The 27900-nt window shown below is 32.6% G+C and overlaps 1 protein-coding gene across 3 annotated transcripts; it reads right to left on the minus strand.

Annotated features, from left to right (window-relative positions):
• On the minus strand, positions 1–27692 carry LOC148277814 (protein-glucosylgalactosylhydroxylysine glucosidase-like). 3 transcript variants are annotated; one of them, XR_015823363.1, is made up of 15 exons: positions 27583–27692; positions 20721–20995; positions 18023–18354; positions 17630–17932; positions 16989–17089; positions 15483–15618; positions 14130–14277; positions 12584–12731; positions 11345–11435; positions 8076–8169; positions 6268–6462; positions 4617–4785; positions 4074–4245; positions 2332–2472; positions 1–325 (listed from the first exon to the last, which is right to left on the minus strand). XR_015823363.1 is itself a non-coding variant. In XM_088232352.1 (15 exons), exons 4-15 carry the CDS (start codon positions 17633–17635, stop codon positions 207–209), a joined length of 1506 nt encoding a protein of 501 aa, XP_088088478.1. In that variant the 5' UTR covers positions 17636–17932; positions 18023–18354; positions 20721–20995; positions 27583–27692; the 3' UTR covers positions 1–206. The 3 variants fall into 3 exon arrangements, 2 of the variants coding, with proteins under 2 accessions (XP_088088478.1, XP_088088477.1); XM_088232352.1 differs by having other exon boundaries at positions 8082–8169; positions 16989–17081; XM_088232351.1 differs by having other exon boundaries at positions 8082–8169.
• Positions 27693–27900: the final 208 nt, after the last annotated feature.

Genomic DNA, 27900 nt, shown 5'->3' on the forward strand with positions numbered 1-27900 from the left:
TTATTTATTATTTATTTACATATCACTAATTTAAAATAATAAACATCCTAATAATAAGGGCTGGGGTATTCCACCCAACAGGTATTTTACATAAAGGGAGTAGCTTCTCTAAATAGAGTTACGTGTTTATTTGACTTGAAGGAAGTATTTTCCTTAATCTACCCATATGAAGTAGCTTCCTTTGTTACTTCTTTAGCTTATTCAGTTTACTTGAAGGATGTAGCTTCTGTTGTTTGATTATTAAATTGCCCTATAAGGTCCAAAGGCATAGGACACTTAGACACCTTGCCTCGTATTACATATGGTCCACCTCCAGCTAAAACCACTGAAAACATAAAGGATTATATTAACCAGTAAAAAAATCTTAATAATAGGTAAATTCTGGCAAATAACATTTGGAAGCAAAATTTTCTATAAAGCTATGACGCAATATAATGTAAACGCAATTTATGGTCTTACTTATTAACCTGGCATTAAGTTACGTCTAGGCATAGTGGCCGTAATAATACTACCCCTATTTTACCAATATAATAAGAATTGTATTCCCATCCGTATTCTACCACTATACCTAGGCGTAACTTTACGCCAAGTTCATGGTGTTGCTTCACACAAATCAGAGCATTAAGTTTATATATCGGTACCTTAAAGCTGAAATGCTGGAAGTCACATTTGGAAAATTGTTCAGGAGAGCCGTTCGAAGTTGTAAAACTGTTTCGAATGTATCTCTCGGAGTAAAAACACAATTTATTGCTGTTTTTCAGGATTTTTCAGGATATGATTTTGATAAGAATATGTAAGAAAACAATATTTGAAGTATGGACTATCAAATAACTATGGGACTTCAATGTTTTTTGTTCTAACTGCATGGCTCGCGCCCTAATTCCTCCTCGGACTTTAGTATAAAAAGTAATGTAGAATATTGAATGAAAAACAATGTATTTACAAAACCTTTTTTTAGGCAAAAACATTAAATAACGTGGCATTCATTATTTATAAAAATAATAGGTAAATATAAATTTAAAGACACGATTTTAATAGCAACAAAACAGTTATTGAAAGTAAACAGTATGTGAAAAAAGCAAAGTAAAATAATTAAATTAACGGCAAAAGAAATGACATAATGGTTAAATATGGTTGTTTACGACCGTAAGACTTAATCTTGTGCAAAATCCCTCGCTGCGTAAGAGGTAGTTTGAAATCTGTGAAATTTATTCGGTATCACTGATTTAATACCAGTAAACCGTTGAATTTTGTTGAAAGCATGAGTGTTTTAGAACAAGCTATTTCAGTAGTGGTATACCGAAGGACTCCAATGTTTTAAGCATCATTAGAATCTGAATATATTTACAAAACGACATTAATAACGCAATTTTGCAAAAAATATGACTTTCAGCTTTAAGGTATAGATATTACATTTAAACCAGGTTGTGGTGGACTTACAGATCAGAGATCTTTTGGGCGAAGGTTCGACCCCGCTCATTTATAACTTGTTTTTTTTTTCGTAGCTATTACATTTTTTTAATGAGGAAATTCAGTGGTTTCTTACATTTTAATTTTTTTTAGTAATCAGACAAAGCCAAAAAAAAACAATAAAAAAAACATATTTTTATGCATTGCATTATCAGCGGTATGATTTTTTTTAAAGTTTTGTGATTTTGAAATTACTCCGCCTGTGACGTCACTAGTTCTCTTCGATGAGTTCTGCTGGTTGGTGGATTGGAAATCAGAAATCCATCATTGGTTGATTCGGAAAAACTTGTGACGTCGTTCAATGATTTTTTATCATTTTATTGATTTTTTTACAGATTTTCAAAAAAACTTCGCCGTACAATTTAATACTATAATTTTTACAGCGTGTAAGAAAAAATATATATACAGTTTCCCGTAGCATCAAACATTCTCACCGACCATAAATAAATTTATTTTATCATTAATTAGGATGAATTTACCCTATATCACTGGTGTATAGGGCATTTTATCGGCAAATCGAATGCAGCATGGTTCGATCATTTGTTGCATGAAGGTAAGGTGATTGTCTTACGGTTCGGGTGCCAGTATGGAACAATGAAATTTCACAGTTTAAAAAACATTTAAAATCGATACTTCAGGGCAATCAACAACTCCACTCGATTTTCTTATTCATGATTTTTACCAGAGAGCAGCCATCGAGTCGAAATAGATTAATCTTTGCCAATAAGTGCCTACTTAATTTTCAATTTCTGTTATTCTAAGTTTTATTGCTTTTTTTTCAAAATGAAACTTTTTGATTTTGCATTTAACTTTAGGACTGAAGACACGTACTATTTAAAATAAAATTATTAACGTCTGTACCTAATGTATCATTCTTCAATGGTATGTCTGTTTTATTCATTTTCAAAATTAAGGGTCTGTCTTCATCTATAGATGTCACTTTTAGGTAAATACTGGATTGGTGAATATCGAGCGTGAATACACTCCCCAAGTAATGAATTCCTAAAAAAATAAAATACATTAACATTTTTAGTACTTAAATAGCAGGAGCGTGCGGTGACGTTTTAGATTAGGGAAGCAGTCATTTGGTATAAGGTAAAATGTACTTCATAGTCCTAACGCTCCTATATACCTGCGTGAAAAAATTCAACGCTTATCAGTTCATGGTTTACCTCTTCGTTCTAATTCTCAAGGCACTCTCTTAATACCCATCCACAATTCCTCTTTCTTCTCTAACTCATATAGTGTCCATGCAGCTCGAATGTGGAATCATCTCCCATCCACCATCAAAGATGTTACAACATTATCTCTGTTTAATTCACGTCTGAAGAAACATATCCTTTCTCTTCCTTTATTTCTCCTCCTTTCCACTTTCCTTTTTTTTCCTTTTTCGCATAGAGCAATAGTTTTGATTTAAGGTAATTTATAAATAAATACGTTTATTTCTATTTTTATATATCTTTAGCTTTTTAATCTTTATTTTTTATTGAATAACAAATTACAACAGAGACGGAGAATACCTTAAATAAGTGAATATGGAAGTCTAGGCATTTACAGGGCTTATGCCCTGTCATTGAATATGTTCTGTAACTTGAATTATGAAAATAAAACTTTTATTTTATTGGTTGGTTGAAAGGAATTGCCATTTGGCAATAAGCCCGCCAATGTACAAATAACATTATGTACAAAAAGTTAAATAAATGAATTTTAAAAAAAATATATGTACCTACCAACACAGCGATTCGAGTTAAGTGCTTTAAAAAGCATTTTTTTATTCTAATATCAGCACAAAAGAGTAATATTTCATAGTCAATATAATAATACGAGTACTATCCGTGTCAATCGATTTAAGTGTCAAATCTGTTATAAAAGAGCCATAATATATATATGAATACATAAAAAATTAACGTGGATTGGTTTGTTAGAACTGCTTCCACAGGGCATGTAAGATCTCAATTAGCGCTTGCGCGGACATGTGAATTCAGTACTGAACGACCGCTTAATAGGAACCAACTGACTTACGCAGTTCCTTATTTCAGAATTAGATAGAGCGTAATTAATTTTACTTGCGTTTTCATCTGCTCATAACTGCGCAGATGAAAGGTTGTGTGGGTTTGGCGCATTTTTTAGAATTTATCAAAGAATTAATATTAAATCTACCTAAATTACTACGATTAATAACAAATTAACAAAAAACATTTTTTGTAGTTACCTAAATGGTTATTTAACTTATAGTTTATGTTTTTATATAAAAAAAATAGGTACTGATTGTTTAGAAGTCAAATTTTCAGGGAAGCATTGGTTTCATTCAATCTATAAACGGACCCACGCATTCGATAGATAATTCCACAAAAAAGGAAAAATAAAAAATACGAGTTTATTGTCAAACTTGCATAGCCCCACAAGATATGTTACAAGGGCAGATCAAAAATGTTGAATGATTTTTATAGCAGCGACTGCTGACGCTAAATTCAATTCAAGTAATGAGTCCAATAGCCTGATCCGTTGAGATAGTCAGAGTTAGTGCGAGTGAATATCTTTAATTTTTAATGATTAATCCTAATATTTCACTATTAATCTTTCGAGAATCATAAACTACCTACCAGTAATCTTTAGTCTCGTAGACTCTGGTATAAGTTTTGGATTAAGAATCTCCATCCGATCCAAATGTATGTTTATTCCAGCATACCCAAACATAATGGCCTGAAGGAAACCACCCATTCCTGTGAGGAAGTTGACTGCTCCTATTCGAGGTTTCTTATATTCAGTCCACGTCTGCAAACACACAACACAACTGTTACAAAATTTATCAATGCTAAACGAACTTACCTTCATTATTTATTTACGAGTATGTCCTCTAAAAGTGTATCATTTCAACCGATTTGAAAATTAAAATACGGTACTCCTTATTGCTTTTTATGGTGTTCCACAGGGCTCCTTTTTGGGTCCAACTTTATTTATTAATTTTGATTACAAAACTAAATTGCAAATTTTACGGGAGAATCCCCTGTGTTTATTTTTTAACCAAAATGTGAATATCATAGACTTAAAGATGTGACAAGATGGAATTCGATCGGTTTTCTCCACGTTTACTCTTCATTACAGCTCTTTATTCTCAAATAAGTAAAATCCAATTATTAAATTACCTTAAATGGTTCCCTTACATAACCTCGGTGACTCTTGGTAAAGAGCTGGTTTGCTTGATCTGTATTTCCTATCTTTAGGTGACCTATACAATGCATGCTCCACGTCATAGCAGGACCAGTTTCTCTAGTCACACGTTCGTAATAGTTCAGATCGTTAGCCTTTGTTGATCTAAAACAATCATCGGTTTTGTATATTCGCTAAAGACGAACACCAATTCCAAACCAAGAAAAGTAGTTTATATCAATCCATTCATAGTTCAATTTCCCAATACAAGTGGTTTAATTACCTAAAAAGCTCTTCAAAATGTTTGACAACAAAGTTAATGAACAATACTTTAAGTTTGTCCTAATGTTTGTTTGTTAGCGTTGCCGAGTGGGTAAAATAATTTACCCAGATGAATCTAACCTACATTAATAAAAGTTTTTGGTCTTTTACTTCACGAAAATCAGTTGGAAGAGTTGAGAAAATGTGGATGTTACGTAGTGTCTAAAGTGGCCTCTCTTACACCAGCCAATGACAAGTCATAAGCTCTGTAAATACCTAGACTTCCATATTCCCCTCTCAAAAAATATTTTTATCTTTATTGCAGTAAATTTATAAAGTCAATGCTTTAAATATATTTAAAATTGGTTTTAATTCTGTACACGAAACTTGTGATTATTAGAAGTTCAAAAGTGATCAACACAGAAATTTTTTATCCACAAGAATTTATTTATGACATGTTTGTCTTTTTTGTATGCCTGGAGAGCGAATTGGTGATGAACGAAAGTAAGTCAAATATGTAGTATTTGAAAGGGGAAGTGAGTTACTGATCGCATTATAAATGTAAACAACGAATGTGTTAATCAAGTAAAAGTATTTGTGTATCTGGAAAGGATGTTTTCAAGAGATGGAAGAGAAAGATGTTGAAAGGAGAGTGAATGCAGGAAACAAAATAAACGGCGCACCAAGCACAATAATTTCCATTAAAAATACGTCAATCGAAGCTAAACTGGGAGTGCACAACGGAGTTTTAGTCTCAACACTTATGTATGGAAATGATACATGGAATTAGCAGAAGAAGGATGAAATCAGAGTGAATGCGCTTGAAATGCTCTTAGACAAATGTGTGGGAAATCAATGTACGACAAGATTACGAATGATGAATTATAGGTTTAATTGATAAGATTAAGAAAGGGTCTCTGAGATGGTTTGGTCATGTAGAAAAAATGGGTGGCGAAAGAATTCCAAAACAGATGTACATGGCGAAAACGGATGGTAATGTGGGACGAGGACCACCAAGGAAGATGTGGCATGGTGAGACAAATAAAACATTTCAGTCTGGTCATGTCAAAAGCAGGCAGAACCGAAGGGCATGTATGACAAGATGTATGAATGTGGAAGAATTGTGGAGACCTCCATCTAAGGTCGAAGAAACCGTGAATTTGTAACAAGAGCAATCAAAAACTTCCTCATAACAGACTTAATGAGGAGCCATGTTCGGTGCTTTATTTGCATTCTTATAAATGGTTCTGGTCAGATGGCTCATCTGATATGGTTCAGTTGTATGGCTTTTTTTTTCTATCATATCTAGGTTGAAATAGAATAAACAGTATCAAATGAACAATTTATTTCGCTATGATTAAAACAAAACAAAAAAACGGTACGTACTGATTCATGGCATATTGCAATGGAAATCCTAGAAGAATAACGTCTGCTTGCTTGATTCTGTTGGGGCGAATATACCCCTCAAATTGCGGGTGGTAGTCTAGTTTGGGGTCGTATGGCAGAACTAGAGCACCAGCAATCTTGGCCCAAGAACGAGCCCTTTTTTCCTGGGAAAATCCGCAAAGGCACGTGGCATATCTAGAAACACGATAAAGTTAAGTAAAGTTTCGAAAAGATCGTGAACATAATAAAGTATTATACTATTTTTTTTCCTGATTTTTAATAGGTAGATTGGTGAAATCGTTTGTGGTCAATGTTAATATGGAATTAAATCTATGAAAAATAAAACAATGTGTCTACTAAATCTAGATCGCTGCTTGGTTCAATTTCTAACTCAGTCATCATGAAGTAATAATTATACTATTTAATGTTTTTTTATTATTTTATAATATCTTATATACGTCTTTAATTATTTAATGAATTAACTGGGAGTTTCAACCAGTAGCTCAATCACAAATGACTATCGACGTGCTAATAAGCGACGTGATGACAATTTCTCATCGTGGTTGTTTATAGTATTTGCGATCACAATGGAACATCCGTGAAAGTTATCGATCGGGATTATTATATTTTTTAATATTGTCACTTGTCACAATTCAACCTGATGTTTGGCAACACCTAATATTAAATGTCAAATTATTTACGTTTCGCGATGCATAATCCTGCTGCGCAATCACATATTTGAATTTCACCGGTGTAAATATGGAAAATGTTCCAAAACTGTAAGTACTCGTAAAGTAAAATAATTTCGTTTTGTAAAGTTTTATTTATTTATTCACAACTTATCATGCTATTTATTACATTTAGTCAGCGGTTGGCAAGCCAAATGCTAAGAAAAGCAGTCGCCAAAGTAATTGTAATTTAATTTTCACTTTTTGTATTAGATGCTCCTTACTATTTTGCAAATGCAATATATTGTATTATTTTTCATAATAAACACCGATTTTTCGGCAATCAACTGTATTTATTTACGAAGAAAACAAAAAAAACTGACACGAGCGTTGACTTATGACCGTGATAACTTAGGCATGTTGTATACACCATGATTTGGTCTGACACACGTTTTGTATATCCGAATTATGTTTCCAATAATCATGTATTCATTGTACTATACGAAATTTTATGATTTGACAGATGTTTACTAACTGAGATGGATATATTCTCATCATCACTATGGCAGCATCATATGCATGGCATGTGATGTTAATGACCTTATCTCCCTTAGTAGATTCACCACTTTTTTTTATTCTTAAAAGCGTTTTTTTTTTAAATATATTTATTCTGCTTGTGTAAGAAAAGGTTTTAGGCGTATATATTGTTGTTCTACATTTAGTTATAAATATATGTGTTATTTTATAAATATGAATATTATTTATATCCCGAATTGAGTTGTTGTTACTCCTGGGAATGTAATTCAACGTATTATACTTGTAAAATAATTTGTGTTATATGATGTATAAAAAATAAAAAATATATATATTGTTCAATGAGATCGCTCAAATGTTTAACATGTTTTAAAGCTCGTCGATAATCATTTGTGATTGCGTCGCAGGTTGTGGTTTCGAGGTTGGGTTGTGGACTCATGGATCAAAGATTTGAAGTTCAAATCATATTTTACCACAAGTTATTTACAACTTTAAGGAGCTTAACTTTAAAAACAAAGCGACATTCTAAGTATTATTCCGAGTAGGTGAAAAAAAAATTCGAGAAAGTGAAATTAATTTGATGTATAAATGAGTAAGTTAACTAACACTCACTCTCCTAAATATAGGGAATATCCGGCAACCACATTAGTAAAAGCTGAATTGGTGACATTGCTGTGGTCTTCGTCTGGACCCATCACATCTGAAAAATATTGTAATCTGCATTAAAAAAAGTATTATTGGTTTTTTAACACGTAATGTTTTTTTACTCGTGTCTAAATGAGGATTTAGAAAAATAAAGCGAGGTACAGATAAGGTTGCACAATTTATTTTGAATTATATATTCAGTGAAAGCACTTCCTCCACACACCCAATGATCATTTTAAAGACCGAGAGTCTATCAGTTTCGCTCATACTTAAAAAAAATGTAAAAAAATATAATTACTTTCATAATTTTTAATATCGTAAACCGCAATTTTGATTGAATTTAACTTTCATTGCATCTTTCACCGAAACTTTGGAAATTTAAATAAAAAACTATGTTGGATATTGATATTCTTTCATAACGAACACATTATAATAAAGAAGTTCAGCGGTTTTGAAATATTTTTTTTGATCGGCTATCAAACTAAGCCATAAGTAATGAAAAAAAAAATGTTTATATCCTATTATCATCGCCACGGTTTTTTGGTTCTGTATTTTAAAATTACTCACACGTACAAGTAACAAACGAAAGAACTAGTGACATCATTCAAAGTAGTTCGTTTTTATGATTTTTTTCATACATTTTCAAGAAACTTTGCTCTACAATTTATGCTCTAATTTTTGCCGCGCGCGAGATTTAAAAAAAAATCTAATTTCTAATAGCAAATTACAAAAACAGTAGAAAACATAAACTGAGTGGATTTACTTGTATAATCCTGCTAGAAAAGTCCATTGTAACTGAAGCGTTTAACATAATGTACTTGGATTATTTGAAAAATTACTTCAACTTCACTGACGCGACGCCCTTCATACAAAACACCGCATATGTCAACGTTATTATCTACTACAATTGAATCTAGAGGTGTGAATATAGTATAATAATTGGTTACGCCATATTGAATCTATGTGCACACATTGATATATATAGCACATTTGCTAGGATGAGGCGTTCGGATTTGTTTACTACCTACGGGACCCTGGTTAAGATGTTGCATTTTTCCTACCGTGGGTACCTATATTGTTCCGGCGCCAGAACAACAACTGAACCGACCGTGTGTACATGTGAGTTCTCATATTCTCACCGCGATCGCAAAAATATATTTTTCCATCAATAAATATTAAATCTACTGTGTGTATAATTCGTCAAGTGCCCCTCCTTCCCGACACCAAGATTGAATCTGATTCTGACTGCCGCGACAGAAGTATCAGCAATAAAGGTGCCAGAACCCAGAATAAGGTAGGAATTGCAATCATTGTATTTAGTGTAAACAAAAGATAACGCATCCCGCGAATCAGCAATTTCCGAGCGTGCAACTGCTAACGGGCAAGTGGCGCGATCAATAATAGTAACATCACACTACTCAAGAACTAAACTAACTAGAGACACAAATAACAAGAGAAGACGAGAGATTTAAATTATCAAATGATACAAAGATGCGAAAGATGCGGAGATACGATGACCTAAATGTGCCGAATGAGCTAAAGATACATTCGTTCAATTGAACTTCTTAAATGATTCGGTCATTTTGGTGATGCAGATCAACTGATACGTATCCTCTCGGTGACGGGGTTTTATCTATTATCTGCCTCTAATTTGATCTAGTCACAGTGAAAGTATTGTTAGTATATTGGTAAATAAAATCATGAATTGGAAAGGCAACACTACATCACCTCGATGGAACAAGGCAGCACATAAATATTAGTTTAGTTCATACCCAGAGAAATTCGGCTCATTTGACTATTCTGTGTCATGGGTCTAAAGGGGCCAATGCCAGATGAATTTTTTTTCTTACCAACATTTTGTAGAGGGTCAATGTCGATTTAAACAACTATACACGTTTAACCGTTTCATGTGCCCTTGCAAATGTGGTAATGTTTTTAATTACTATTCGTTAATAAACTCATCAAACAGTCCATTACAACGCTTCAAAATAGCTAAAAAATAATTTTCCTCCAAAATTTCGACTAACGACATTTGCATTTTTAGATCCGAGCCACAGAATTGTCAACTTATACGATGTACATTCAATAAATTTAGACAATGTAAAAAACATATTTTTAATTTAAGTGGAATAACTGGTGAATGACCAGTATAGGTATAAATGTATAACGCAAAAGAAATAAAAATAATAAGTAATATAATTCATGATAATGTTTGTAGTATGAAACAAATAAGCTTAATATTTATGCATAAATTTTAATATATATATGTAAATATGTATGTGTGTGTGTGTGTATGCAAGTGCATGTGTGTTTATGCATGCATTGCAAGTGCCCCGACTCAAAATGCATTTTCTAGTAAATCGGGACAGGTTCACAGGAATGGGTCGTTCCTGGTTGTGTCACTATAAACTGTGTCTCTGTAATCAAATAATGTATGTATGGTGTTTTTAATAAATAAACAATCTTAATAAATAAATCAATTGTTTTGAGTAAACAAATGGATGCATTTATGTAAAACTTATTAATAAATCATCTCAATAACGTAAGACGAACTTTTTTCTCTTTCTATGAATTTATACTAGAACTCTAGTATATTATATTTGGTACAGTATGTTTTTAATCGTAATTATAGCATAAAATAACTAACTAACTTTTAAACTAAATCTAAATCTTCAAATTAAAAAATATGCGTTAAAAGTAAAACGTAATGGTAAAGGTTACACATCATTCGAAGTATTTTTTTTTGCTTTACAAGATACTGTATTTGCTTTTTAATAATATTTATTATTTTATTCGATATGCGCATTTTCAACACCCATTCTGTTCGTGTTCAATTGGGAGAATAAAGGAGAATACGGAAAACATATTATCGCCTAAGTTGTTGTAATTTGTCCTCTTACAACAAATTAGTCAATAATGTATCCTCCTTATTTGTTTTCTCCTCGATTGAACGCGAACAGAAGGCGGTGTAAAAAAAATTTACTTTTATCTACTTGACATTCCGTTTTGAAGCCTTTTAATTAAATAAAATAATATCTGTAACGTAAAAACAAACCTTTCAAGTGACGTATAATCTTTACTTTATCATTTTGAAACTAAATGCCAAATACGGGCACAACTTATGTTAGCGTCCAATATTTTAGTGGTAATAGGAAATTTCCGCATACCCACCAGTCAGTACATCGAACTATCTATCCGCGAAATGAATGAAATGAAAATGAAAATCTTACTTTTTATATCGTAAAAACCCGAAGAATCGTTGTATTTTGCACGCGATGCCCAAAATTCTGCCATATGCATTATCATTGAGCACCCACCATCCTGAAATTTTAAAAACAATAAATTTACAAAAAATATTAATCAAATTATTGAATACGAAACAACTCATAAATAAAATTACTTTGTTTTATAAACCACTTATTTATTATCACAACCGACTAGTTTCGGCAACTCACGTTGCTCTCTTCAGGGTTATCTCTCAAAATATTAAACTAATAAACTTCAATCTGTTTTCAATGCAGCAGCAAGGCTTATTACGAGAGTAAAAAAATATTCTCACATCCCACAAAATCTTCGAGATTTGCACTGCTTAAAAAGCCCAGAGAGAATAAAATACAAGCTTTGCTGGACAGTATTGAAATGGCTCCAAAATACCTATCGGACCTTTGTATTAGGGAAAATACATGTCAAAGAAAATCTACTCTTAGGTCAGCATTTGATTCTGGAAGAAGAAAACTTGTCGAAATCCGGCGCTCCCCAAACACTAGATTTGGAGATCGTGCTTTTGCCGTTGCCAGCCCCTCTGCCTGGAACCAATTGCCTTCAAACTTACGAATCATCGACATTCCCAGTCAGTTCACATCCTAACTAAAATCCCACTTCTTTAGACTATCATACCCTCAATTTTAAATCTGAAAATATAGTATATCACTTTAGTTTACTTAGAATGTAAGTTTAGGTATACAATTGTAAAGCGCCCTTGAGGTGATTTTTCACAAAAATGGCGCTATATAAATCAGCCAAATATTATAATGACTAAATATACATACGTAAAAGAAACAGTGAACAGTGGATAGAGGAGGGGGTAATTGTGTTTATGGGGGGGTAGGGGTAGGAGTAGGGGAGGGGATAATAGTGGGTAGGGTTAGAAATTTAATTGATTATTAATAATATTTCAATTTTGTTTGACGGCTTTTTTGATTACGAGGATTTCCAAATTATTTGATTTCCGCAAAAAGCAAATTCCGAAAAATTGTTATTATTGAAAAATCTCAAGTGTTCTTTTATTCTAATTTTATATAAAATGCTCTTCAATCGTGGCAAGTTAGTTTATATACCCCTGATTTTTCTAATTTGTTTGTTTTATCCTTAGAATTTTTAATAAAATTTCTTATATTATAATTTGTGAAAAATGCCGGTCTTTGCCGCTTCTTTGCTGCTTTTTTTGCCGTTTTTTATTAATCGATTACCTTCAACCACTGTTCATCTCCGGTGACAGAGATATACTGCCTTGCTGCATACGCTATACACCCCGTAATGTGATGCTCAAAATCTGCAACTTCGGGGCAGCATGGTTGCGTCACTTCCCGACCAGTAAACGCGCTCTCCCACGGATATCTAAATCAAAAAGTCATAAGCCTTGTAAATGCGCGATACGCGCAGACTTCCATAACATGATCTCTTGAGTAAAAATATGTACATGTTTTATTTTTGTGTAACTACTTTGGTGAAAGTGTGCAGTGGAATTTGCATGTTAGTATAATTAGTCTCCTGACGAAAAGGCGGGTACGTACGTCTTGAAACCGGTAGACATAGAAAAGTCGGTATGTGGCTATGTACAATTATTTACTAACATCTATTAAATACATTTGTTTTGACTTTTTGACAAATATTTTATAAACATAGCATTGGCAAAATCAGTGACCTGTCTGGTTTAAATGATCACTTTACGCCCTGTCTAATATTCACCATACTGCATTTATTTTGAAGGATTCATCCGGAAATCAATGCCTCTTGTCATATAACCTACTATCGTCTTAAGGATAATGCAGAAATTGAATCACACATTTCCCGAGTGTAAACAATTGATTATTAAACATTAAAATAACTAATGACAAATTTCTGATTACTCACTGATATTAAAGTGCTGACGCACGCGGATATTAAATTGCTGAGAGCCAGAAAAATAAATAGTACACAACCTTAAGACCCCACTAGGAAGTAAAATGAATACACGAATGGACAGTTTCTGTTTATAAGCAGTAGCATCTTTAGTTTCTTGGTTGGACATTCATATAAACAGTTACACCACGTAGTTCAGTGCTCAGTCACTCAAGTAAATCATCTACACAGTTACTTTTTCTGTTACTCTGTTTATAAAACATGTAATAAACATGCTCAAATTATCAACATAGTTTTTTTTTTGTCAACCTCTATCTGGTAAGGAGCTCCGATGCATCCTAAAGTATCAAATCCTAGAGTTCATTAATATTTGTGTAATTTTTCTGTGTAAGCAGTGTGTAAAATGCTTACTTAAACCAGCCGATGACAATGTTTTGCCCCGTCAATGCCTGCATTTCTAATATACATTCCTCAATAATGCCTTCATCTAGATTGAAATATAAAAAAAAAATAGTTTCTTTTATTCCTGTGGTGCTAATCGTCTTAATAACAAACTCAAAATACTGTCCGTTGTGTAGTATGTATTTTTTAATGTTCTGCCTTTGTCTTTGTTTTTTTAATCTAATATTGTGTTGTATGTCACCATGTGATGTCATTGTCTTCTATGTTTCCCATATCAATTTTGTGTACAATATTAACCGTCCTTATTTTCGTGGGCTACTTTATGTCAAACTGACGTGTTTTTGGTCCAGTTCTGTCGCACATTGTTTGATGAAAAAAAAAACAGTTTCGTAATTTTTCATCGTATTAAGTATGGGCGAAACTGAATGTAAGACCCTCGTCTAAGTCTTCAGAACAGTTTCGGGTGTGTGGAGGAAGCTTTCACAATCTCACCTGATCCCCCTGTTGAAGGTGGAGGCTGCCTGGTCCGCGGCAGCTGGAGCCAGGGCGATCCTGTACCGCAGCAGGATGGAGGCCAGATCAGGGTGCAGCACCAGGATTGGTGGGAACATCCACAGTTCTGTGTCCCAGAAATTGTGGCCTGGAAATAATCGTGAAAAAACATCAAATATTTTTTTAAATTTTAGTAATCAATTTAGCTCTATTGATTTCTTTTGTTGTTAAAAATCAAAATTTAATGACTCGTTACTATTAATAATAGAAAAAAATATTGGGACGTTTAGTTTTGTGTTGTTTCAAATATTAGTTTTGTTCTTGTATATACTCGTATATATATCTTCTTTCTTCTTCTTCTTCAGCCTTATTCTCTCCACTACTGGATAAAGGCCTCTTTCAAACGTCTCCATTCCTTCCTATCACCCGCTTTCACCTTCTACGTTTTACCGGCAATAGAGGCAATGTCGTTGACCCATCTTTTCTGTGGCCTTTCAACACTTCTTTTGTTTGCCCATGGTCTCCACTTTATTGATTTGGTTGTCCACCTGCCATCATTTTGTCTCGCCAAGTGTCCTGCCCACTGCCATTTCAATTTCGATCCATGATATCCACAACTCTGGTTTGGCGTCTTATTTTTTCATTTCTTACTCTGTCTCTTAGACATATACCGAGAATCTGTATTTCCATATATATATATAAATATATATATATATTATATTAGATTTTTTAATTAGTTATTTTATTTTGTATATTATATTATTTTATTACCGGTGGATGGAGTTCTGGTACCAACCCTAATGTATGGAAGCGAAGCATGGAGTTGGAAAAAAGGGACGAAAGTAGACTGAATGCTGTTGAAATGCGATCCCTCAGGCGAATGTGCGGAAAAACAATGTATGATAGGTGCCCTAATGTCGAAATTAGAGCAGAATGCAAGGCTGAGTTAAGCATTATCGACAAAATTAAGAAAGGTCTTTTGCGATGGTTCGGTCATGTGGAGCGAATGAATGATGAAAGAACGGCTAAAAAGATTTATGATGTGAATGTGTCTGGTTGTAGAAGTCGAGGAAGGCCGAGAAAGACATGGCATGATCAAGTACAACAAATTCTTGAAAGTGGTCATGTGAAAATTCGGAATAATCGACGTGCGTGCATGAGAAGATGTATGAATGTGAAGGAAGCAAAGGAAGTGTGCTAGGACAGAGTGGTGTGGCGTTCTATCCTCTCTGCCTACCCCTCCGGGGAAATGGCGTGATGGTTAGTTAGTTAGTTAGTTAGTTATTACCGGTTTTATAATATTTTATGATATGTATGACTCATGGAGGTTAATCTTACATAAAAGTCTTTTACCTTCATAATCTTTAAGTAAACCGCCCCTTGAAAGCCCTCCTGGACTTAATCCGTAGAACAGTCCTTGTGGTTGATTTGAATGTACCGAAGGCAGCGAACTTCGCAGATAATACCAAATAGCATTTACTGTTTTAGCCTGCAAAGATGTGATTTGCGCAATCAACACATTATTGGTTATTAGAATTAAGTCAAATATATTGGGTAAGCTAAGAATTATGTTTGAACAGTGTAACTCCAACTATCCCAGTCACTTGGGACCGGACCCCCTTCGGAAAATTGGATTTTTTCCGAAAAAATGGTCTATTTTAATTAATTACAGTATTTATGCTGAAAATTATAATAAATGATTAAAAATGAAAAATGTGCTTTTAATAAATTTAATTAAAATGCAACACTTTTGTATGTTAAGCGTAGTTACAAGCGCTGTACATTAGTACAGTATGTACGTACCGTACTGTAAATGAAAGTCATTGCTTGCTGAACATCTCGATCAAAGTAAACTGTTCGACTGTCATCATCCGTTACAACAGCTAAGTCGTTATTTTGCAAATCGCAGTACGTTTCGGTCTTATTTTTTTTCTGAAATTCTGAAAACGATTCAGGTAATCAGTGATTTGGATAGTCGGAGTTAGGATAATTGGAGTTCTACTGTAGTTTAAATTTTGGTAATCAGTAAAATACACAAGTAGTAGGTATTATTTAGATATTGAGTCTCAAGTCACAAGTAGTATTGTTTACATGTGTTACAAGTCCTGTATGTCCTTGGTAAATAGAATTCAGGTTAATATTAAGGATTATATTCTGGTGCCTTCCAACAAAATATCCGTATGAACAGTTGTCATATTTTATAAAGGCGGTTAATGTGAGACGATACATTATTTATTGACACTTATTAGGCTAACATAAAATAAACATCACTTTACTTCTGGTCAAACAATAATGAGAGGTCTTAGATAAATGTACTTACGAGGCTTTTATAGAATTTGAAAAGTAATGACTCTCATTGCTCAAGAGATGTCACTGCGGTGCCAGTTATGACGTAAGAGTGGGCGGAGCTACGTGGAACGTTGCAATCGGCAGGAGGCCGAAAGTAATCACTCAAACGGCACTCATATTCAGCGCCCCCTAGCTTTAGAATGTATTTCTTTACATTAAACTCTATCTCTACAATAGCCATATTTTCTTTCGCCACCATCAAGTTATTGCATTAATTATGTAATACCAAAACCAGAACGAATTTTGCAGATCCAAATCTCTCGTTTATCAAATCGAGAGAATTTAATATTTGGAAAAGCATATTAACCTGTTAAGGAAAAAAATATATTTCAAAAGAGTTCTTCAGGACTGTATTCTTAAGCCTTTTCTGAAGGAAGGCAATTATCCACAAATTGAAGTAGCATCAATTTTACGCCTGTTATGTGTATTTACTTAATTAGTAACGGAAAAGGTATATCTATAGCAGTAAATTCATTTGTGCAAGTAGTAGCTAATACAATTATTTCTCACCAAATGTAGATTTCCATCGATTTCAATACTTCCAACATCGTTCAATTTCCTCCAGTCCTTTTTATGTTTGAAAAATAGATCATCGTCCTTTTCCTGTAAAACTGTTAACATCTATAACGAAATATCAACAAAAACTTTTCAACGGTGTTTGAAATTTAACAGTTACTAAAAAAATAGTTACACTAGAATATTTACATTTTCAAAACGACTAAATTTTTGGGATTTGACTCTCACACATATTCGAATATTTCGTATAAAATTCGTACTAAAAATGTAGCACCCAATTAATTTCAACAATAATAAATTAGGCATTATACATATAATACAATAAATACACTAGTATGCCTCTTCCCTCCCTTAATCGCACTTGCCTACTTTACTTAATATCTTTAATCTCTAAAGCTCTTTATTACAAATTATTATTACCTTATAAACTCGGTGAAACATATATCCAATCTAACCCACATCGCGTATCATTTATGATACTATGACGAACATAATTCTAAATAACTGTAATTAACTAACCTCAAAACGGGATAATATCCCGACAAATTGAACTCGAGATCTCGGACACAATGGGCAAAACAAAACGAAGTGGACGAAAATAAGTAATTCAATAGCAGTAATGATAATATCCTTACTATCATCCATTTCCTTGAGGGCTACTTCTTTGTTGGTATCGGCAGTCATTACGAAGGTATGGAGTACTTTTCCTCTCCTCGGGACTACAAGGTGACTTGGTGCCAAAGTCCAGTAAGCGCATACTTCTGTTCCTGTCTCCTGGTATACTTTGTCTTCAGTATATTTTGTTCTCCCACAAGTAGACCAGACCAATCTATTTTGCACCTTGCTCAAGACTGGGCTCTCAAAATTGATGTCATCGGAATCCGGTCCCGGGATAAAGCTCAAATCAACGTATCTGTTATGATGATCCCTCCATAAATCTGAAAACCATCAGAAATTTGTTTTATAAATATATCAGATTTTTTTTTTGATGGATAATATGAAAAACCACGATATTTTTCAATAATCACCTGCTCTCATCTTCGCTGTAATAGTTATCTGATTGACTATCGCTCTGGTGTAGTATCGATGAGCGTAGATCTTCTGTTCCACAGTTGACCAATCTCTGTCGACGTGCACCTGAAAGGCAGCTGTCCTGGTGTCCAGGGTGTATGCCACCCTCCCACTAGCCTCTCCAAGGGTTGAGTTCAGTCTGATGTTAGCCCAGGACGGAATTCTGGCTCTGTGACTCAGTCCTTTGGCTCCGTTGTAGAGGCCATTCATAAACACCGTAGTGCTGAAGACGTCAGTGGCTATGTGGCCGTTGCCGACAGAACACATGAACTTGTCATCTGTAGGCAATCTAAATAAAACAAATCAGAAATGTTTTAAGTATGTATAAATTTAATATACAACAGTCGAAGACTGTGAAACAAATAATTTAATCTAGTTAGTCTACGTATATTATATATTATTTGTAAGTCTTGGGTTTGTAAAATTACTGGGGTTTTTTTAAATTTTATTTTTTTTAAATTAAAATTAAAAATCTTATTTTTTATTATTTACCCAAATAGTTAATTTTTGGGCAATTTTCAACGAGTTGTAAATAACTCACTATTAGAAAATGGAATCAAGTTGGGGTAGAGTGGGATCTGAACCACGGACCTTTGAGACGTGAGTCCGAGACACTAACCACGGGACCACAACCCGATCTGGTAAATAGTTTATTCCTTATACAGATTGTCTGCCTTAAAACAAGTTGCAACTAGTTAGCAGACATTCCAGAGTAATCTATTACATACAAATACTTACATAGTTTTAACAATGGTATTAAACAGAAAAAAAATATTTTAAACTTATTTATTTGTGCTAAATAAACATTATTACTATTAATCTCCAGGTAGTTTATTAAAAGCGTAAGTTTATTTATTTAGCTTTTATTCAGATAACACATCGTGGGTGTACTAGCAAAAAACGTTAACTCAAAAATATGAGGATTTGACCTAATGATGCAGTTTTGTAAAGTTTTTAATGCTCTACAAACTGGCAAAATACACTAAGTCATATTAAGTTTCATAAATCTGTATTTTAAAAAATAAATTTAAGGTTAAGTCGTAAACCCGGTATTTTATTCAGGCTAAAAGTTTTAAATAACTTAGTATTTACTTAATATAAAATTAAAAACGGAAACATCAAAAACATGTTCTTAAATGAGCACTTAACATCTTACTTTATTTAAATAAGATATAAAAGAGTAAAATTGGAACAAAACTTAATTGCTTGATTTCTCAAAACAGGGATTTGAGAGTTAAAGCTTTTTGCCAGTATACCCACGAAATATAAGTACAATTTTTATATGAATTAAATACATATATTTACATTAACGTTTCCCATTACGTAAAAGAAAAAATCAATTCTTGTGTACATAATGGGGAGTGACGTCTTACAACTAACTGTTTATTTAATTTTTAATACTTTTAGGAAAACATATAAATTACAAAAAAATAAATGATAAACGGTGTTTTAAATCAGTGCTACAATATTAATAAGGCTGCCCACGTTTGAGCCTTTATATTTTCTTTAATTTGTAATGACAAAAAGTTTATGAGTTTTATGGAAGGGTGGGGTGAACTTCGATTGTCAAAAACAATTGCTTGCTTTGAAGGTCTGAGTTTTATAAACAATTCTAAAAGAAATACACGAATATTTTATTTAATTTATACATTTTCATTCTCATTCGGTAATTATTTCTGAATTTCCCACATGCGTCACGCCGTTTTTCAGTTTTTAATAAATTTTAATTGATGTATAAAGGAATTATTTTTTTGTTTGATTTATTTAAAATTTAGCCAGAAATAGGAACTTAATTAATCTATACAACTATTTCTTTCTTCCGGATAGTGAAAACAAGATCGCATCCGAGCAATAATAATGGCATAAGTCCAATATTGACATTTTTGTGTTAAGTATGCTGAAATATTCCAAAATTTATTTACTATCCGCAAAATTAATGGCCTAATTCTTTAAAACATTTATCTGGCCTTAAAAACAAAAATATTAATAATACACTGTATACTCGTATTTTATATTCAAATTCAAGAAATAATGGTGAAATAATGATCATTTTGCCATTGTTATTTTTGAAAACATTTAAAGCGAGATGGCAGAAGTAAGTGAACTTTTAGTTGCGCCTTGTTTTTACAAATAAATGCAAGTTTACAAGGTGTGTGCGTAACTCCTTTCCAGTAAAAACGTGTTTTTTAGTTGTGCCACTATTATTTGCGGAGATGTTTTTTTGAATTTTTCTGTGGAATGTCACAATCACTAATTTATTAATTTATTTATAAATTTTATCATAAATATAATTTTATGTTCCCTTTGCCCAGCTAACAAGGGTTCATACCCCGTTCCAAGCTAGGCAATTACATTTTAATACACGACAATAGTTTAGAAGTTAATATAAAGCACAGACTAATAAAATATAAACTTACTCGTATACACATTTTGATACATAAACTCATACACATACACACATATACATATATACATACACATATATAAGCACATATATATATATATATATAAACACACACATATATACATACAAACATACATACACACAAATGTACATACACCCATGCACATACACTCACATACATTCATAAAACATAGGCAATTTATTTAATACAATGCGAAACTAATTTTACTAATTAATTAGTATAATTTTACCTGTGTGTTGTGAAGGCGTGCGGAGAAGGATTAATATCCTCGATAGAGATAGCCGGCACTGCTCTCCTCGCACGTGCGGCACCTGCATTTCTGTGCACGACCAGGAGCACGAACGCCATGAGACCCAACACTCCACACGTGCACACTACACCCCACACGTGCTTACTGTAGGAACGTTTTACCATCTCGAAGAGGTCACTTTAATTCTCGTGTAATTTATTAATAAATATTAACTTTCAAATATTATTTATACTAAATCACTTTAAAAAACCGTTCTTTTAACGGGAAGTATTAGTTAGAAAAATAAAAATTAAAAAATTAAGAAGGTCAGTTTTTTTATTGGGCTCTTTGAATTTTTGCAGCAAATAAATTAAAAGGAAATTAAGGTGTTTTTAAGATCTAGATGTCTCAACAAATTGATTAAAAGTTAATTCAACAATGTTTGAGTGAGTCCAAATGCTTGCAGACTGGCAGGATTTCCTCCCTAGGGAGTGATTTCAACAGAGAGAAAATATTTTAGAGAAGGGAATATGGAAGTCTGGGCATTTACAGGGTTTATGACCTGTCATTGGCTGGTTTAAATGGCCACTTTACACACTGTGTAACATTCACCATTCTGCCCATGTTTGAAAATCCACAATTCCTCAACTCTTCCATCTGTTGACTTTTGTGAAGTAAATAAGTAATAAGAACATTTAGAAACACAAAAGAAGAACCATAACATGAACATAAAAATAAACAACGAAACTCTTAAAGAACTAGAACATGTGACTTACCTAGGACTCACAATGGACAGACAATTAAAATGGACAAAACACATAGACGGACTCACTAAAGTAATGGCATCACTACATAGCCTCTTCTACAAAATTAAAGATTTTATACCAAGAAAGGAAAAAATTATGTTGGACGAAGCCTATGTCAAAAGTAAATTGAGTTACATGATCGCCTTCTGGGGAACTGGTAACAAGACAGACATAACAAGAATACAAAGACAACAAAATAAAATTCTTAAACTAACATACAACCTACCCTACCTGACCTCTACGACTGAACTGTACAAAAAAACACACTAGTTTGACATAAACTACTTGACTAAAATTGAGACCTTAAAAATTGTGCACAAAATAACACTGGAAACATACAAGACGACGACATAATATTAGTCAAAAATGCTGACACACACAATTATAACACCAGACAACAACAACACTATCATATTAAAAAAGCAAAGACAAACACAGGACAGTAAAAAATACTACATAATGGACTTAAACACTACAACGACTTACCTTACTACTTGAAAACTTTTACTGGAGACAAATTTAAAATCAATCTGAAAAAGCACATGATGACTGAACTAACTAGACTAGACGAGACATAAAATGACTAGACAATATTAAATTTCTAATGTAACCCTAACGGGTTTTTTAAAATTGTAAATAAATAAATATAAAAAAAAAGAGCTGAAACCTTAACTACCGGGTACAAGAAGAAGTATAAAAATTGGAAGATTGAACGTTACTCTAGATGGAAAAGCAATAAACCTTGAAATTATGGACACCCTGTTATCCAAAGTACAAAGGCGGCCTCCGTGGTGTAGTGGTCAAGACGCTGGACTCACGCACGGAAGGTTCCGGGTTCGATTCCCGGTGAGAACACGAAAATTAAAAATGTGATTTTTCTCAAGCCTGGTTGTTCTGTAATGTAATTCACCACTGTAATTGGGCATCCTGGCCTGTTGTGGTGCAAAAAGAAATGAAATGAAATGAAAATGAAAATGAAAATTTAATTCGAAATGATTAATTATTTAACTAAAAATCAGTAGGAATTTTTTCTGTCAAAATATTCGTTATCAACAGTACACTCGAAAAATTAAATATTTATTGTATGATATGAGTATAATAAACTGGGTTGCGGTCCCATGGTAGTATTGTATACCAAGGTTCAAGGTTCAAATTCCACTCTACCACAACCCGATTTCCATTTTTCCAGCGCAAGTCACTCACGAGATGTATTCATCGCACAGGTTTTGCCAGTAGGGGATACATTGTTTATTCAATCAGTTAAATAATTCAACGTGAAATATGAAATAAATACTTTGTTGACACCATTTAAAAAGAGTTGACGAACCCATCATCGAGAAAAATAATTATCAGTCATGAAAATTATGGATCATTGCATTATTCACGTGGTCGTGACTTAGATTTCTTACAAGGTTACTAATTTAATTTAAATATAAAGACAAAAATAAATAATTTAAAAATAGGTTTTTTACTATAATATTTCATTATAAATATGTGAGCTGGCGATCTAATATAGCTAAGCTTACGATTAATAATCTTCTCATCGTTTTATATAGTAGCGCCTAATTGCTAAACCCTAAATTGAGTTGAATATGGAGTTCTATAGATATTTTTGTGAGCTCATATATTTATCATCTCATTTCTGGCAAAACTTGCCTAAATACATTGATTTTTACACGTTGAAAAATGACCCTTATTTCAAAACACCCTAAAACAGGCAGAATATAAGTTGCAGACCCCCCTAAAATGTCATCAACCAATCACAACGCTTGTAGAGGATCATTTGAAGTAAAATCCAATATGGCGTCCAAAACTTCATTCAATTGAAATCAAGCAAAAACAAGCCATGTTAATTTCAAAAGCCTCTAAAATCAAATGTTACTCGCAATGTCCCTTAAAACAAATAAAAAATATTTCAAAATTAATTATCTCTAAAATGTATCAAAATATATGTTTTTAACATCACACGATTGTCTTTTAAGAATATGCTGATGAAAAACAACATGTTTTTCATCCATAACTCAAAATCAATGGTTTATGATTTTTGCCATTTCGAATATACCGCGTTATCTTTATTTTTATTATTTTTCTACCCAAGTATGTTAAGTATTAAAATCCCAAAGTTATTATTTAGAACATTTATAAAACCGCTGTGTAATAGGTATAGATATATTGTTATTTTATTATTTCATAATTTTGTAATAGAACACTGTATGTTCATTGTATTTATGTTTATGTTTATAAAAGGCATTTGTGCCGTGTACACATTAATAAATAAACATAGAAAATCGTTTTAGGGGGTGAAGCAATTAGACGCAACTATACGATCAAGATATTTTTGCAGCAATGAAGTGTTATATGCAGCGTTAGATTAATCGTGAGCTTATATGACTTAATTCACATAAATAATATTGAAAGAGTTCAACGAAAATTTATGAGTATCATTAATTTTAAATTGCATATTCTTATAGAAAAAAATTGCTGTATGTATCTGGAGGATCGCAGGACAATCACAGAATTAATATTTTCATACAAAATCATTCGTTCTATATTCGATTGTCGCGAACTCTTGGATTTAATAAATATCAACATACCGACACGTAGAACTAGACAAAATACTCTATATTATTGTCACCCTTCTCAAACCAACCATCTTTGTCACTCACCTATACCGCGTATACAACGACTAGGAAATGAATGTACCTCTCATATCGACATTTTTAAGTCGAGTCTGTAAATTCCTTTATAAATAGTTTATGATGTTCTATAGTAACGATTAACGATTAACAATATTTTGAGTTTGTCCAAATTTTTGTAGACAAGAACTGGATTCAACTCCCTGGGGAGCTGTTTATATTAACATATTACAACAGAGATTAAGAACATTTAAGAGAAGGTAATATAGAAGTCTAAGCATCTACAGGGCTTATGACCTGTCAATGGCTGGTTTAAGTGGCCACTTTACACAATGTGTAACATTCACCATTCTGCCTATATTTGAACATCTATATTCCTTCAATTCTTTCATATGTTGATGTTTGTGAAGTTAAAGAGCTGAAACCTTTATTTATGCGGGTGAGATTAATCTAATTGAATTATTTCACGTACATACTAGGCAACGCCCGAAAATGTTATTTTTTCAATTTCTATACTTCTTCATGGACCAGGTAATTTATCAACAATATATTTATTCAAATATAGGCAGAATGCTGAATGTTACACATTGTGTAAAGTGGCCATTTAAACCAGCCATTGACAGGTCATAAGCCCTGTAGATGCATAGACTTCTTTATTACCTTCTCTTAAATGTTCTTAATCTCTGTTGTAATATGTTAATGATTAACGATTAATTTGTAAAAGATTCTTATGCTAATGATCTGCTGTTAACTCATTTTATGTTCCTAATATACCAACCTTTTAATATCTTTTGTATGCCGACATACATATATATTTTTATTTTTTTGTTAATAAATTTCATAAAATGTGCATGTTTTTTCAAAAATTCAATACAGATCTACTTTTATGCATCTAGTAAATGTTATCACTGTAACACTCCAAAAAAGAGACTAACTCTTGTGCTTGGAGAGTGACTTACACTGTTGTAGTAGTTTATTTATAAGAGTTTATATAATATTGAATATACGATTAAATGAGGAAAAAAAATAAAAACACAGAATATATTAAGAAAAAAACGTAAAATAATAATACATTCATACTAATTAACATTTAAAGCAGTTTTTACACGTGTTCAAAAAATTTCTTTAGATTTACTTTAAATTTATTTATTATTATTATTATTATTACAGCAATTAACAAGTCCAAATTCATACAACAAATTAATTCAGTAGTAAAAGTAAACATATATATTTTTGCTGTTTGTTCATCTAAAATGCCTAACTAGGGATAGCTTTCCCGTTCTAAGGCAGTAAATTATGTATTTTATAATGATATTTAAAAGTAATTACAGTTTTATCATAATGTGTGCTTTATCAGTCTTAAAGGTAAACAATGAATATCCAGAGAAAACATAAATAATACCAAAATCTCTAGATCCTAAGTCCTAAGTCATTACTAGTAAAACAAGCAACCAGCTTACGTCCTTCTACATCGGACAACAAATATATTGATATATTATTTTTAATTGTTTTTAGTTCACTAGGGCGATTATTATATTTTTTTACACCTTTGAAGACAAAGCTATTTTGACCATGACTTGTGTGGAATTTTGGAATTTTAATATTATTTTGGTATCTGAGTGACTTCTTCATATGTATGTATATTTTTATTGTTATTTTTCTTTATATATATTCATGTTTTAATATTGATTTTAATATTTGTATAACTGAACTCAATATAATGTTATATTTTATATTGTAAAAAGCAATTGTGCCGTTTAATAAATAAATAAATATTCCAAACATGACAATGAAAGAGCAAATGCAAAAATAACATTAGAAATGTTTTGTTAACTGGATTAACATGTACATTATGTTACTTCTCTAGTATTTGGAAAATATCTGATTGTTTGTACTACGCTAAGATTAAACAAACAAACCATTACGCCGTTTCACCGTAAGGGTAGGCAGAGAGGATAGAACCCCACATCACTCTGTCTTTGCATACAGACCTCACTTCCTTTTTTCTTCTCTTTTTCTTTTATTTTTTATTTTGCCTCTCAACAGGCCAGGAAGCCCAATTACAGTAGTGAGTTACATAACAAAACGCCCAGGCTTATGAAAAATCACATTAGATTTCTGTGGTCTCATCGTGAATCGAACACGGAACCTTCCATGTGAGAGTCAAGCATCTTTATCACTACACCACGAGGCCGCAGACACTCCTCTATATTCATACATCTTTTCATGCACGCACTCCGATTATTCTTGACATCTCCATCTTCAAGTATTTGATAGACTTGATCGTGCCATGTATTTCACGGTCTTCCTCGTTTTCTGCATCCATCAACATTTGCATAGCAAATCCTTTTAACCGTTCTTTCGCTGTCCATTCGCTCTACATGTCCAAACCAACGCAGCACCCCTGTATTGATTATGTCGATGATACTTGTCTCAACCTTACATAGTTCACGGATCTCGACATTTGTGCACCTATCATACATAATTTTACCACACATTCACTGAGAGATCGCATTCCTACAGCGTTCAACCTATTTAAATTTTTTTTCCAATTACAAACTTACTCCCATATATAAGGGTTAGCACTAGAACTCCATTGTCAACTGCTAGTTTTGCCTCCTGTGACAAACAAGCTAATTTTTCAAATTATCTTATTAGATAATTTGAAATAATAATCTTAATCAATTGATTAAGATGATAAATAATACAGTTGTGAAATAGAAACAGAACCCTAGACGAGTGATTCCGACTCGATGGCTGCTCTTAGGTAAAAAATCCTGAATAAGGAAATCAAGTGGAGATAAGTCTGCCCCGTTGTTTAGTGGTGACGCGTTCGCCTATTATTTTTAAGGTTCTTGGTTTTATTCCTGACAGGGTGGACGTGAGATACAAATTCTGAAGGTATTTTGAACTGCAATATTTCATTGTTTCTGAACTGAAAACACCTTGCCGTAGGTAGATGCAGTGCCCTATGCACCACTGTGTGCGGAAAAGGGAATGATTCGAATTGATTTCGGTAAAAAATACTAAAAACACCTTTATTAGCATATAGCCCGAAACCAAAAAACATAAATTAATAGTTTACTAACGTAAATTAAGAGAATGCATTTATTTCATATACCACAATGTCGACAATGCTCGATATAAAAAGTTTTTATACGTAATGTATCTACATAACCTAAAATAAATTAAACTTTTTCTTTCTATTTTTTAACGGAATTCAATGGAAACTACCTGTTAACACTTTCAATTTCCAATTTTATTTAACTGAATACGTAATATCAAGTTTGATTCTGATTAATTTGAGTTTTGGTGAAAAATATTACACCCAAAAAACCAATATGAAAAGGTCTGGTTTTTAAAGGCAATAATTTGAATTGCATTTCGTTTGCTTCACATTATTTAAAAAAACGTATTTACTTTGCGTGAGTTAATGAACTGTATCCGTTGATGTCACATTTCTTAAAATGAATCGAAATTAATACTCCGTGTAAAACAGCTCTTGTGCTGTTAGAAGATAGTCAACTACTAATGTTATGCTTCGTAAATCAAGTGTGGGTGTCCACATACTTAGTGGTTCTTCAAATATGGCTCACGTAATCATGAAATTCAACATAAAAAAAACATACTCCCAGTGTCTCTACATGCATGAGATCCTGGGTATGATTCCCGAAAACATTGTAATTTATTTTAAAGGAATAACCCGCTATCTATTTAAGAGACGTGTGAGCAGAAAAG

Source organism: Micrasema longulum, unplaced genomic scaffold (genome assembly GCF_059751315.1).
Source record: "Micrasema longulum isolate JH-2025_06_02 unplaced genomic scaffold, ASM5975131v1 h1tg000976l, whole genome shotgun sequence".
Lineage (NCBI taxonomy): Eukaryota > Metazoa > Arthropoda > Insecta > Trichoptera > Brachycentridae > Micrasema > Micrasema longulum.